Genomic DNA, 14,970 nt, shown 5'->3' on the forward strand with positions numbered 1-14,970 from the left:
ACTTCCTCCCCCCCTCCTCCTCCTCCTCTTCCTCCTCCTCTTCCTCCTCCTCTTCCTCCTCCTCTTCCTCCTACTCTTCCTCCTCCTCCTCCCCCTTTTCCTCCTCCTTCTCCTCCTCTTTCTCCCTCTCCTGCTCCTTTTCTTCCTCCTCCTCCCCCTTTTCCTCCTCCTTCTCCTCCTCTTTCTCCCTCTCCTGCTCCTTTTCTTCCTCCTCCTCCCCCTTTTCCTCCTTCTCCTCCTCCTCCTCCTCCTTTTCCTCCTCCTGCTCCTCCTCGTCTTCCTCCTCCTCCTCTTCCTCCTTCTTCTCTTCCTCCTTCTCCTCCTCCTCCTCCTCTTCTTCCTCCTCTTCCTCTTACTTCTTCTCCTCCTATTCCTGCTCCTCCTCCTTCTCTTCCTCTTCCTCCTTCTTCTCCTCCTCCTTCTCCTCTTCCTCTTCCTCCTCCTCCTATTCCTCCTTCTCTTCCTCCTCCTCCTCCTTCTCCTCAAGTATACCTATGTAATTGACACTACAGTTAACCCTTCAACTCCCCTGAATGACCAAGAAAAAACTTCTCCTTCTTATTACTCAACTCAATATGAAGCAGACAGATGATGAGAATGAAGGGAAATATCATTTATGAGACTATTAATTGATCTGATGCAAAACTCTGTGCACTAACATCATCAGAATCGGAGTAAAAGTGTTAAAAATCATTCTTAATTGCTCCATAAGAGAAAATATTTTCTTATCATCAGATGTACTTACATTTCAAACACAAATTTGCTGCAGGTGTGAAATACTCTGGGGCAATTATGGTTTACCACAGAGGAAAGAGAATAGAATACTTTGGACACAGGTAATAAAAATTGGTGTAAAGAATGGCGATTGTCGTGCATTTCTCTTGATAGTAGATAGATAAGCATTGAATTACCTTTTGTGAAGTTATAAATAATGAAGCTTTAGATGTCACCTTAAACAATGTGGTGAGTACAATTCATTTGTCACTTATCAACAGGTCAGCTGATATTCTCGTTGGATTTCTCCACAAGGTAAGTTTTGATAACCTTGTACTACATGTACATCTGTAATTTTTTTTCAAATTGTTCCTAGGTAATTAGCTTGAGGTCTGAGATAATAAAGAAGAATTATTTTTGTTACACTTTTTTTTACTAAAACAGTGTCCACTTTCTAATCTAGTGTCAATGTAAACAGTCATACTATTGCTATCTTACACGCTTGTTGGAGCCTGGATTGGCTCCAGCAATACGATTTATTCTTGATGTAAATAATCACTACTATTACTATTTTACAAGCTTTTTGGAGCCTGATGGTGATAAACATTCATATCACATCCATTTTGCAGTCACTGGTGACCGTTGCAATCTGATTGGCTCTCGGTCATGCGATTTATTCTTGATGTAAATAATCAACTATCGCTATTTTACAAGCTTTTTGAAACCTACGTTGATAAACATTTTGAATAATTCCCATGTTCTGTTGATGTTGGTTTATGATATAAACTTTGAGATTCCCAACTTGAACCTTTAATTTGCCAAATGATCTTGAATGATCTTGCCAACATCTTCACAGAGTCGATTAAACGTTGCGTTACAGTGCCTTTCGATTGAATATTAAAAAACAAAGAACTAACAGACTTATCACAACGGCCATACATTATGAAAAGTGAAACTAGCAAACTGCTCAAAGCTCGGTAAAAGGCGAGTGACCATGTTACCCTTAATTCAATTCGGCGTTTGATAAGTTGAAAGGGTGGCACGCCTTTTCTACTCCAATTCCAGAGCGTATTTACCCACTAAACTCCTAAAACTGACTAGCAACTAAACTTTTCCCTTCAAGATTACCCCTGAAACGAACATTAGAGCCACGAAAATAAAGGAAATGATCATGAACTAGAAAGGCCTTTGATTGTTAAACACATTTTCCTTGTCAGCACCCTAGGAAATGTATAGAGAACAGAATGGAATATATGCGTACTGATGTTAGGCTGTGAAAGGGTTAATACAAAAAATACAGCAATGTTGGACTGGTTTCGATAAATAGCTAAAACATTTCTGTTCGTAAAATACAACACATAATTGCTGCTTATAGTAACATTGAATTCAAGTTTGTTTTCCTTACTCTAAAGTCCTCTTTAAAAAACTCTCTTTGGGAACAGGAACAGTTACATGTAAAAGTGTAGCAAAATATTCAGTATCCTAATTCTTAAACTTGATTTCTTCCGTTCTCCCTGAATTCTCTTTCTCCGTCCCCCTCTACTCCCTAAACAGGTCCTCTCCCTTTCCATGACATCATTTGAAGTCTTAGAAAACCTTAAAATGTCGAATTTCTGGTAGAGACAATTTTTTTTTGGTAATTGGAGGCATCCAGTATCATAAGTGTCACTAGTGTCTTTCCCTTAAAGTACGAACAAAATGAGTAGTCCGACACCTGTGAAAAACGCTTGTCGCTTTTCAAAACATGCTACTCTCAATAAACTTTCCAACAAAACCTTTTCAATGGACAAAATACGAATCAGATGATAGCATTTTATATTCACATGCAATTAAATTATGTGCCTTACTCCATAGTTCTCTTTACAAGTTTTTTCTTTGGAGTATCTATTTGTACAAGTGTATCCGAAAACCTAATCTCCTAACTCTTTAACTTTTTTCTTCTAATCTTCCTAATTCACAATCCCTTTCTACTTCCTAAACAAGTTCTTTCCCCTCCCATGACAACATTTGAATTCACTAAAAAACCTAAGTTGTTGAGTTAGTGGAAGGGGCAATTTCCAGCTGCAACATTTTCTGGCTGTTTGGGGCATTCGGTTCCATAGGTGTCCCTGCTGTCTTAACTTTAAAAAACGCACGAAATGAGTAGTTCGACACCTCTGAACTTACGGCTTGGTGACTATTTTGTTCAGGTTTGAGGAGAATTACGTAAATCTTTGGACCGAACATACAAATTAATAGTCCATATGAACTAACAAGAATCATTGCGCATGTCAAGTTTGTTGCGTGTGAACCCTTGAGGCCGATGTCAATAGGTAAGTATGCTACACATGAAAGGAGTAAGATGTACATTGAGAATCCAATATACCTGGCTTCGTTAAAGTTCTCAGGGAGTGTTCTGGCTTTGAAGGCGTAGTATGTACAAGGCACTGCAAGAAGAGACGTGTACACACATATGGCGATTTGAAAACTCATTCCAACTGACGATTGATACAAAGAACACGAGAGAAGAATTGAACCTTCATTTGTCTGTATCATCCGTTGTTGGTGTGGCGAGTCAAAGATAATCCAAAACAAAGAGAATACAGCTGGTGGAAAGATTAGCACTAAAACGATAAACGTTTGCCTCTTTGTCGCAAGAATAAATGTTTTGAATCTCTCGGCCATGACGTTTATTTGGAATGCACTGAGTATCTTCATGGTCTTAATTGTCAGTATGGAGAAGATTGTTACAAGAACCATGGGCCTCCAGCAGTGAAGAAAACTGCACATAAAGCTGGTGGGCTTGCTGAGGGATAAAATGGAGGAAGAAAAGGACTTTGCGATTGTCAAAAGAAGGATAGAACTTAACTCGCGATTGGCTGCTTTGACAAGGGGAGTGTTCCGAAGTTTAAAAAGAATGAAACTGCAAATGGCAAGGAGAAGGAGTCCAACTGTTGCAAACAATATGATAAGTACAGACGCGGGGCTTGACCATATGACTTCAACTTCAGGAAGATCCAAGCATTTTGACCTCTGTTCATTGGGCTTTTGTCCTCGGGGACACACGGTGCAGTTCATATCATTAACTCTAGTGCTAACAGCTCCATCCGGACATTTTTGGCAAGTCCAACAGCACGAGGTCGTTGGTAACCGATATTCACCAGCAAGGCAATCTCTATTGCAGAATGACTTCGGAATAATTTTGTAACCTGCTGCATTATTCCACTTTATGTCGGAAACCTTTAACTGAATTTCCTCACGACTTTCATTCCATGATCCGATGACTAATCTTATCAAATCAGATTTTTCCTTTCCCTGAAAATGAACGATATCGTAAGACGATATGTTAGGGTCTCCTAGCTGATCAAATTGGATTTCCCCAGTTACTCCTTTGAATGTGACTTGGCGAAGATGCTCCTCGAGTTCCTTTGGATCGACAGTAGTATGGATTTTATTTATGTTGTGAATAGCATGGGCAAGAGCAAAAACGGCATCTACCAAATAAGGAATGTAGCTGTTGTATACCGAACGAATAACTGTTTCATTGGTAGATGAATGACCTTTTTGTTTCCAAAATTCCTTCCACCAAGGAGCTGAGGTACTTTCCTCTTTCAAGGATACGATGGATGCGTCGATCAAGAAATCTTGGAAATGTCGAACATCAAAATGTTGAAGTTCAATACCAAGTGACCCATGGACAACTCCTCTATGATCGTCTTCCATTTTCATAAACTCCTCCCTTCCAGCTGTCAAACTATCGCTGAAGATCCAGGTGCGGTCGAACATTTTCTGTTTTGCAGCCTCCTCCAAAAATTGCCTTCCGTGTCCTCTCAACAGCCAGAGCACCACAACACGAACATTTGGGTGGCGTCGAAGCTTGTCCACGGCTCTTGCTAGCTTTGCTATATACTTTTCTCTCGGTATGTAATCTGCGAAAGAAAGACAAAATGTTTGCCTTCTGGCTGCCTCAGCTTCCAAGCTCCGGACCCCATTTCGACCGTAAGAATCGTCCATTGCCACAGCAGCCACATAGCTCCAATGGAAATACTCTACTATATCAGCCATTGCTCTTGCCTGCTTTCTATCGGGAGGAGCAGTGCGAAAAAAGTAACTGTACTGCGAAGAGCTCAACTCATCGCTTGTCGCCGAGGGACTGATAACTGGGATTTCAGCCACTTGCAAAAGGCTTCCCACAAGGATCGCAGCCCCTGAATCGGTTGGACCAATCACAGCTGTTATCGGCGTTGGTTGTTTCTGTACTGAGTTATCCTTAATTGTGCTAACGACTTTACTGCCGTTTTGGAATTCTGACGCCAATTCATTTTTTCGGACAAAGTCGTACGTGTGTTTCATTGCCTTTACAGTGCTTCTACAGTAGTCGCGAATGTCATATCCTAAAGTCAAGTTTCGAAGCAGTTGTGGGTTCCTATTGATTGTGTCGATGGCGAACTTCATAGCTTCCACAAGGCCAAGTCCTGTTGGGGTAAAATCACCGCATTCGTCATCATCATTAGGGTGATGTAATGAAATCAGAGCCCCAAGTGTGATATCACCAAGCTGGTGATAACGGTCCTTGTTTGTCGACCCTGACGACGTCAGAAAACCACAAGACACCACCACCGCAAGTAACACGCAATTGTTTACGCACATCTTTCAGAACGTTTTTCCCTGTTACAAAGGAAAAAAAGGGTTACTTGATTAACATGTAGTTTTGGGACAAATCGTTAGACTGAATAACTTATCGAGTTAGATAGATCAACCGAAAAGGTCATGCTAGATTATTTTCTCCTAGTTTGAAACTGCGTTAAGTATTGATATAGGCATCGCAAGCCGAGAAATCGAATTTGACGGAGTATCGATAATAGCACTCAGTGGAAGATTCGAAAGCTTAGTGATAGCCAAGCCGATATTTTGAAGCTATGGCTGTTCAACACACTAGTACTTTAAACAACGGAATAGGATTTTGTGGTTTGCTCGAAAATTACATTTTTCTACGTAATAACTTTTTATTCTTTGTACGTTTTATGCATAGGTTACTTTGAAATGCCATTTACGAATTTTTAATTTATGTGTTAAAAGTGTGAAATGAATATTCGCGTGATTACCACTCACTGAAATGAAATCAAAGCTGTACTTCTAGTCTTAATTATAAGCACATCTAACTATTACGGGCCTTCTTGACGGTGAGGTATAAATAGACAAGCTGTAGAAGCGAACGTTTGCTATGGCATCTGTTTTTGTGATTCGGAAGTTGTGGCACTCGATTTATAAAATGTTAAGTTAGCTCAAGTTTAAATTCACGCGACGAAGAGTTTCTGCAAGGATTCTTTTAAAACCTGATACGGTAGTTTTGCTGGGCTAGTGTGGTATGTAGTTCTGTCACAATATTTTACTAAATTTTAGACACCACCTTTTTTATTCTAGTGCAGCTAGACTTGCATAAATGAAACTGAAGGAAAATTTCTTTGAAAGAGGCCCTGATAACTTATCTTACATCTGAGATCTCGCAAATTAACGACTCGCTTCTTTACTTTACTTTCCAAACTGTCTTCCGTTCGTCAAAGTGTTCTTTGGGTCAGGTAAGAATGAAATGATAATGAATATTAACGGACTTTATTTTTCCTTTCCCTTTACATAAGGAACATCACTAACGTAAAAGAAAGGACGCTTTGATGAGTTCTGATAAGCAATTTTGAAAAGCCCCCTCTGGCAATTCTCGCCGTTTTCGCTAAATAAACACTCTTCACAATTCGAATCAAGTTGTCATAAATAAGTGTTTTATAAAGAAATTCTCATGATATGGCGATTACTTTTTCGCCATAATATAGTGCCGATTTTTGTAAAAATATTCTGTTCAATCGGTTGATACCTCCTCTTCAAAACAAAGAAAGGGTTTAATATATCCATCGATGAATTGTCAATCGCAGGTAGGAGGGCAGGTGAAGAATTAGGTCATTCGTTTTAAGTGTCACTATGAACCTAAAAAACTTCGATTCTTCTTTTGCGGGTATACATATGTGTTAAACTCAGTCTCTTCCATAGTTAGAGTACGTTTCGATCGAGTGTCGTAAAACCCGAACAAGAAATGGAAACAGCTTTATTCAGAGCAAAGATGAAAAAAACAAAACAAAACAAGGAGCCAGTTGGTCTCTCATGTCAAACTACAGTGGAAGCCGTATTAAGCGGAACCGTATTTTACATAGAAGTGACTTGGAATAACATTTGACGATAAAAACTTGCGACGAAACGTTGCTTGATAAAATTGTAAATTTTAAAAACGATAAAAAGCTATAGAAAGCTAAAATCGACGACGTTTCGACGTTAACATAACGTCATTATCAAGTCAAGAATGTATAAAAATAAGTTCTATAAATACTAAAAACGGACAATAAGAGAAATAATTTCTGGGTTAAAAAAAAAGTTTAGCACGTATAGACCACTTTCATAAATGGCTGCCGGATTAATATTCTTTTGTTTAAATTAAAATTAGCCCTACTGGCCTCGTTCTCCAATACAAAACTCAGAAGAATACATTATCTCAAGCGAGGCCAGAAGGGCTAATTTAAATTTAAACAAAAGAATATTTAAACGGCAGCCATTTATGAAAGTGGTCTATGGAGTCCGTTTGCACGTTCAGAATTAGGTTTGAATTTCTTAATATAAAGCATTTCAAACACTAAACAATCAAATTTGCTTTGACACTTTCTCAGAATCTTAAAATGACTATCATTCAAACAATCCCTCCTACCATGCGCTTCATGAAAATGCATGCCAATTTCCGAATTTTTGTGTTCAGCGACACGTTGAAAAAGGTGTCGGGCCGTATAGCCGACATAATCTGCATCGCACAGATCACATACAAAATGATAAACAACGCATCGCTGATTAACAATTGACGGCTTAGGTTCTTTAGGTTTTAGGTCTTGTTCTAATTTTTTGCTTACAAAAACTGGCTGCAAAACGAGGCCAATCTTATTACTGAGATCACACAGCTGTCTCCGAACAGAATTAGCTGAAACCTGATCTTTGAATGGTAGATTAATTCTGACTATGTTGCTCTCGTCAGCATTTCTCTCCGCTGTGCCTACAAGGTTTACGAGAAACAAATTTGGAAATAACAGAATCTGTAAGACTACAAGGGTAATCAAGACGGCTAAAAATGGAGCGCAGTCGAAGAATGAAGAATGCGCCAAACAGTTTTGCAGTTTCGAAACATCTCTAAAACTGAACTGAGACATGGGTATACCTTATTTTTTTTTTCAAACCTTGCTCCTTTTCGAAACGCAATACGCTGTCTACTTCATGGAACGGTTAGGCATCTGCAAACTAATCGATTTGGGTACAAATCGACCCATTTTGGTCACAAATTGACCTACGAGATATACAATCGCAGTAATTTTGAGTCGTCGTGTAATCCACCTATAGTTTTTTTGACAACGGAATATGTTTTAATTTGTGGTTTCCTTGACAATGGCATTGTTCTCATTTACAGAACAAATTTTAGTTTTTGTGTGTTTTATGCATAAATGGCTATGAAATGCACTCTTCCAAATTGTAACTTAACAAAGCTGCTGTACACTGAAGGAAATGAAACTTCCCCTGATTACCACAAACGTTTTCCCGTCAAATCCGAGGTAGATATAACAATTGCGGTCTTCAATAAGCTGACACACGTATATCCTACAAGCTGTGGAAGCGGACTTCTGCAATATGCACCTGTTCTTGTAGTTTCAGTAGTTGTAGAAACCGACTCAGAAAAGTTTTTGCGAGGTTGAGTTTGCATGGACGGGTTTAAAATTTAATCTTCGAATCTTCTTATATCCGAAAACTACAGTTCTACCAGGTTATAGCGGCATGTGCTAGTGTCACAAGGTAAAAATTTTAGATCAATGGACAAAGCTTCCCGTTCATGTACCGTCAGAGTTGCTTAGATGAAACAAAAGGAAAATTTCTTTGATACCGTAGGTTTTAACAACTCTCCTTACATCTCATTAAGGTCAAATTAACAACTTGTTTCTTACCTTTAACTTCTAATTTGATTCCCTTTTGTTAAAGTGTTCTTAGTACCGCATTAAAGTTAGCAAAAGACGATAATGACTACTAAGACTTCCTTCTTCTTTTTTAACTCGTGGGTACGCGATAGGCACTCTGGGATATGCAAATTAGGGTGAACTCTTCGTAATTAGTCGTAATTAGTCGTAATTAGTCGGCTCCGAACTGGAGCTCTATTCTTCCCAAGGAGTCCGAAGTCCTGGCGCCATTGTGATTGCATCGATCGTTGCGATTTTTATTGTCTTTGCACGGCTGTTTCAACATTTATTAAATTGAAATGGACCTCGAATGTTTCAGATTAGTGCTATGATCAACTTGAAGACTGAATTTGTGGGATCTTTGAAACGCCCTGGCGAAAACATAACGAGGAGCACCGTAGAAGTATGCGCTAAGGTTCAAAATAACAGGCGGCTGCCGGCAGCAGCCGGAACTTTTAGCACACTTGCCGGCGATTTTTCACCAAAGTGTTGAGTGTTGAAGACATGTGCTGACTGCTCATTTCTTATTTACAGCCGGTAAAAAAAATAAGCCTTCACAATGTCTACAAATGTTCGCTAAAAGCTGAAAAATTATTTTGAACCCTGGTGAGCAATATATTTTTTTTCTTCAAGCAAGCTGCTTTAATCAAATTTTTTCCCCTAATTTTGGATGTGAAGGCTACTTAATCCGCACAAGAATTTCGTTTCGAGCTTATTTTTGCAGGAATTTTTTTTCTGAATTCACCCAGGCCCCCCTCCAGAATCAAACGACGTAGCTCGATCTTACTCAGATTTGAAATTTGATGTTTACAGTGAAGCCAGCTGCACATACCCAGCAAAAATGACCCACGTACCCCTTTTGGGGGCTTCCATCATATACTTAAGTATTATAATTTCTATACTTGCAATGGTTCTACTTTCTATCTTTTCTTTTTTTAACACCTTAGGTTACTGATAGCAACTTTACAAGTATATGTCTCTTTAATACTTTATCCATGAGTTTGCTACAGGCGCCCTTTGATTCATGATAGTAGCGTGGAAACGTACATTACTAAAAGAATAGAAAGCCTCCTTTTTGATGAGTTTTGACAAGTAAGTGGTGAAAGCCCTATCTGACTGTTACAGTCTGATACCTTTCAATGTTTCATTAAACAAACACATAAACAATTCGTAATGAGTTATCATAAATTGTTATTTAAAATGTAGATTCTCATTTTGTCATGTCAACCATGTAATTTTCTTGAAATTGTGAACAATTCTTTGCCATGAGAAATTTCTAATTTCGATCTCCATTTTATGATGAGTCTTTCCTGTGAAAACATTTTATCCAAACCGATTGAAACCTTCTCTTCATTATAGCAAAAAGGATTTGAAGTATCCATCGATGAATTATCAATCGTTGGTGAAAAGGTTGGTTAAGAAGTAGTACCTATCTATCGCTTAAGTGTCATGATAAACTTCAAAACAGTTCAATCCTTTTAAAACTGCACTACGCGAAATTTGTGGCCACGGAATAAACAACTCCACGTCGTAAATACTCGAGCCCTATAATGCGTCAGAAGTCTCTAGTACAGTTTATGGCTTCGTCAAAACAGTCACACAAAAGTGATTTTGTTTTGACGCAGCCATAAACTTAAAAGTGTTTGGTGGCCGTCGTCCACGCTCACATCGTCTAAGCTCTGGCTTGGATGATAATTAATTCTTTCTTCGTACTCTGCTCGTTCTTAATTCCGCGAACAATACGATCACGGATCACACTGTCCCGTAAACAGTCACAAAAATTACAAGTCATGGCTAACATTTTCAATTCAGGGACGAAACTATCTACCGACTCAGTAGAAAGGTTATCCCTTTATTAATACAATATCGCTCGTAAATTCCTTGTCAGCACCTTCGGAAATGTACAGAGAACAGAATGGAATATATGCATACTAACGTTAGGATGTAAAGGTGTAAAGGGTTATCACAAGAAACTATAGCAAGGTTCGACTGGTTTCGACAAATACCTAAAACATTTCCGTTCACAAAATACAACTCACATAGTTGCTGTAACATGGAATTCTAATTTGTTTTCCTTACTCTAAAATTCTCTTTAAAAAAACTCTTCTTTGGGAACAGGAACAGTTCCATAGAGAAGTGTTCCAAAATATTCAATCTCCTAATTCTTTAACATGATTTCTTCCGTTCTCCCTGAATTCTCTTTCCCTGTCCTCCTCTACTCCCTAAACAGGTCCTCTCCCTTTGCATGACAACATCTGAAGTCTTAGAAACCTCAAGATGTCGAATCACTGGCAGAGGCAATTTCCAGCTGCAACATTTCTGGTAGTTTGAGGCATCCAGTATCATGAGTGTCACTGCTGTCTTTCCCGTAAAATAAGAACGAAATGAGTAGTCCGACACCTGTGAAAAACGCTTGTCGCTTGACGCTTCTCAAAAACTTCTACAGCATTTGACTACTCTCAATAAATAACTAAAAACTTTTCAATGAAGAAAATACGAATCACATGATAGCATTTTATTTTAACATGGAATTCAATTATTTGCCTTTCTATGTAGTCCTCTTTTCGAGTATTTTCTTTGGGGAGAAGAGCATCTATATGTAAAAGTGTAACTGAAAACCTAATCTCCCTTTCTTAATTCCTAAACTTTTTCCTTCTATTCTCCGTAATTCACAATCCCTTTCTACTTCCTAAACAAGTTCTTTCCCCTCCCATGACAACATTTGAATTCACAAAAAACCTTAAGTTGTTGAGTTAGTGGAAGGGGCAATTTCCAGCTGCAACATTTTCTGGCTGTTTGGGGCATTCGGTTCCATACGTATCACTGCAGTGGTAACTTTAAAAGACGCACGAAATGAGTAGTTCAGTCGACACCTGAACCCACGGCCTGGTGATTATTTTGTTCAGGTTTGAGAAGAATAACGTAAATCTCTGGACCGAACATGCAAATTAATAGTCCATTTAAACTAACAAGAATCATTGCGCATGTCAAGTTTGTTGCGTGCGAACCCTTAAGGCCAATGTCCATAGGTAAGTATGCTACACATGAAAGGAGTAAGATGTACATTGAGAATCCAATATACCTGGCTTCGTTAAAGTTCTCAGGAAGTGTTCTGGCTTTGAAGGCGTAGTATGTACAAGGCACTGCAAGAAGAGACGTGTACACACATATGACGATTTGAAAACTCATTCCAACTGACGATGGATACAAAGAACACGAGAGAAGAATTGAACCTTCATTTGTCTGTATGATCCATTGTTGGTGTGGCGAGTCCAAGATAATCCATAACAAAGAGAATACAGCTGGTGGAAAGATTAGTACCAGAACGATAAACGCTTGTTTCTTTGTCACAAGAATAAATCTTTACAATCTCTCGGCCATGACGTTTATTTGGAACGCACTGAGTATCTTCATGGTCTTTATTATCAGTATGGAGATGATTGTTACAAGGACCATGGGCCTCCAGCAGTGAAGCAAACTGCACATAAAGCTTGTAGGCTTGCTGAGGGTTTAATCGGAGGAAGAAAAGGCCATTGCGATAGTGAAAAGAAAGGTAGAACTTAACTCGCGATTGGCTGCTTTGACAAGGGGGGTGTTCCGTATTTTGAAAAGAATGAAACTGCAAATGGCTAGAAGAACGAATCCAAATGTGGCAAACACTACGGTAACGACAGACACGGGACTTGACCACATGACTTGAACTTCTGGAAGATCCAAGCATTTTGACCTCTGATCATTGGGCTTTTGTCCGCGTGGACACACGGTGCAGTTCATACCATTCACTCCAACGCTAACGGTTTCATACGGACCTTTCTTGCAAGTTCAAAACCAAGAGATAGTTGGTAACTGATATTCACCAGCAATGCAATCTCTCTGGCAGAATGACTTCGGAGCAATTTTGTTACCTTCTGCAGCATTCCACTTAATGCCGGAAACGTTTAACTGGATTTTCTCTCGACTATTATCCCACGATCCGATGACTAATTTTATTAAATCGGATTTTTCGTTTCCCTGAAAATGTACAATATCATAAGACGATGTTTTAGGGTCTCCGAGCTGATCAAATTGGATTTCCCCAGTTATTCCTTTAAAGGCGAGTTGTCGAAGATGCTTCTAGAGTTTCTTCGGATTGACTGTAGGATGTATTTCGCTCATGTTGTCAATGGCATGGGCAACAGCATAAACCGCATCTACCAAATAGGGAATGTAGGAGTTATATAGCGAATGGATTACTATTTCATTGGAAGATGAATGACCTTTTTGTTTCCAAAACTCCTTCCACCAAGGAGCCGAGGCACTATTCTCTTTCAAGGATTTGTTGGATTCGTTGATCAAGAAATCTTGGAAATATGGGACATAAAAATTTCGAAGTTGGATACCAACTGACCCATGGGCAAGTCCTCTATGATCTTCTTCCATTTTCATAAACTCCTCGCTTCCAGCCGTTAAAATATCACTGAAAATCCAGGTGCAGTCGAACATTTTCTGTTTTGCCGCCTCCTCAAGAAATCGCCTTCCATATCCTCTCAACAGCCTGAGCACCACAACACGAACATTTGAGTGGCGTCGAAGCTTCTTCACAATTGTTGTTAGCTCTGTTGTGTAATTTCTTCTGGGTATGTAGTTCGTGAAAGAAAGGCAAAATGTTTGGTGTTAGGCTGCCTCAGCTTTCAAGTTCCGAACCCCATTTCGACCGCAGGAATCGTCCATTGCCACAGCAGCCACGTAGCTCCACCTGAAATAATTTATTATATCAGCCATTGCACTCGCCTGCTTTCTATCTGGAGGAGCAGCACGAAAAAAGTAACCGTACTGTGGGGAGCTCAACTCATCGCTTGTTGCCGAGTAACTGATGAGTGGGACTTCAGTCACCTGCAGAAGGCTACCCGCAAAGATCGCAGCCCCCGAATCTGCTGGACCAATCACAGCTGTGACTGGTGTAGGTTTACTCTGTGTTGTGTTATCTTTAGTTGTACAAACACAACTGGCCTTTTGTAATGCGGAAGCCATTTCATTTATCCGGACGAAATCGTTGGTGTGTTTCATTACTTCTACAGTGCTTCTACAATAGTCCCGTATGTCATATCCTAGAGTCGTGTTTTCAAGCAACTGTGGGTTTCTGTTGATTGTGTTGATGGCGAACTTCAATAGCTTCTACTTCTCCAAGTCCCGGGGGGAAAAAATCGTCGCAGTCGCCATCTTCATTCGTGTGATGTAGTGTAAACAGCGCTCCAAGTGTGATATTGCCAGATTGATGATAACGGTCTTCCTCTGTCGATCCTAGCAAGGACACAAAACCATAGGAAACCGCCACCAAAAGTAATAAGTAATTGTTTACGAACATTGCACAGAATGTATCTTCTGTTTAAAAGAGAAAAAGAAGTAATTGGACTAACTTGTCATCTGAAAAAAATTCATCGAACAAGGCAACATATCGGGTCAAACAGATCAACTGAATATTTAATGCAACGGCGAAATTTATTGATGTACACATCGAAAGTAGAAGAATCATATATGACTGAGTATCGACTACAGCGTTAACATCAACCTTGTGGTAATTGGAAACGTGTAATCCGTTACGTCTACTGTTTTGCATTCTAACGTGGCATTTCTGCTATCAAACCTGGAATTTTTGCGCGAGATCTCATGAGAGAGCTAGAAAATGTTTTCACTTCGGCTCGGTAGAGTGTTTTGAATGTCTGAGAGCACGCATTCTAAAAACATGCATTCCAAAAACGCCAATCGTCATTGGCTATTTATCAAGCAATAGAGCAGGTAATTATGTGTTATCAGATCTAAGGGAACGGTAAAATTGTTGAAAATATGCGGTTTTTATACTGATTTTCCTACTTGTGTGGTGAGGGGCTAAATAGCTTATGACGCATCATTAACTATACAGGTGCGAAATACCCAGTGGAAGATTCGAAAGCTTAGTGATATTTTGAAGCTATGGCTGTTCAACACACTAGTATTTTTAACAACGGAATAAGATTTTGTGGTTTGCTCGAAAATTGCATTTTTCTACGGAACAACTTTTTATTCTTTGTATGTTTTATGCATAGGCTACTTTTGAAATACCATTTACGAATTTGTAATTTAAGTGTTAAAAGTGTAAAATGAAAATTCGCCTGATTACCATCAACTTTTTCCAGCCGAACTTCTTGGACAGAAAATACAAGACGCAAGTTACCTGTCTGAGAATGTCTTTTATCTAGCACTGTCATCTCAGATATGGTAATATAGCGTT

The 14,970-nt window shown here is 39.2% G+C and overlaps 2 protein-coding genes and 1 pseudogene across 2 annotated transcripts in view; 1 reads left to right on the top strand and 2 right to left on the bottom strand.

The window, feature by feature from the left end:
- LOC111329900 (calsequestrin-1) overlaps positions 1 to 14,970 on the top strand; it is a 51,751-nt gene that overhangs the window by 4,637 nt on the left and 32,144 nt on the right. Inside the window, exons 3-4 of the mRNA XM_088727495.1 lie at positions 770 to 836; positions 996 to 1,029. Of these exons, the coding sequence (XP_088583621.1) occupies positions 770 to 836; positions 996 to 1,029 (101 nt within the window). The remainder of the gene's footprint in view (positions 1 to 769; positions 837 to 995; positions 1,030 to 14,970) is intronic.
- Positions 2,513 to 5,343, bottom strand: LOC148727123 (metabotropic glutamate receptor 3-like). Its single transcript, XM_088727493.1, has one exon. The coding sequence runs from the start codon at positions 5,341 to 5,343 to the stop codon at positions 2,740 to 2,742; it is 2,604 nt and encodes an 867-aa protein (XP_088583619.1). The 3' UTR covers positions 2,513 to 2,739.
- LOC111329898 (metabotropic glutamate receptor 3-like) lies at positions 11,224 to 14,104 on the bottom strand (annotated as a pseudogene).

This window comes from Stylophora pistillata, chromosome 7 (assembly GCF_964205215.1).
Source record: "Stylophora pistillata chromosome 7, jaStyPist1.2, whole genome shotgun sequence".
Lineage (NCBI taxonomy): Eukaryota > Metazoa > Cnidaria > Anthozoa > Scleractinia > Pocilloporidae > Stylophora > Stylophora pistillata.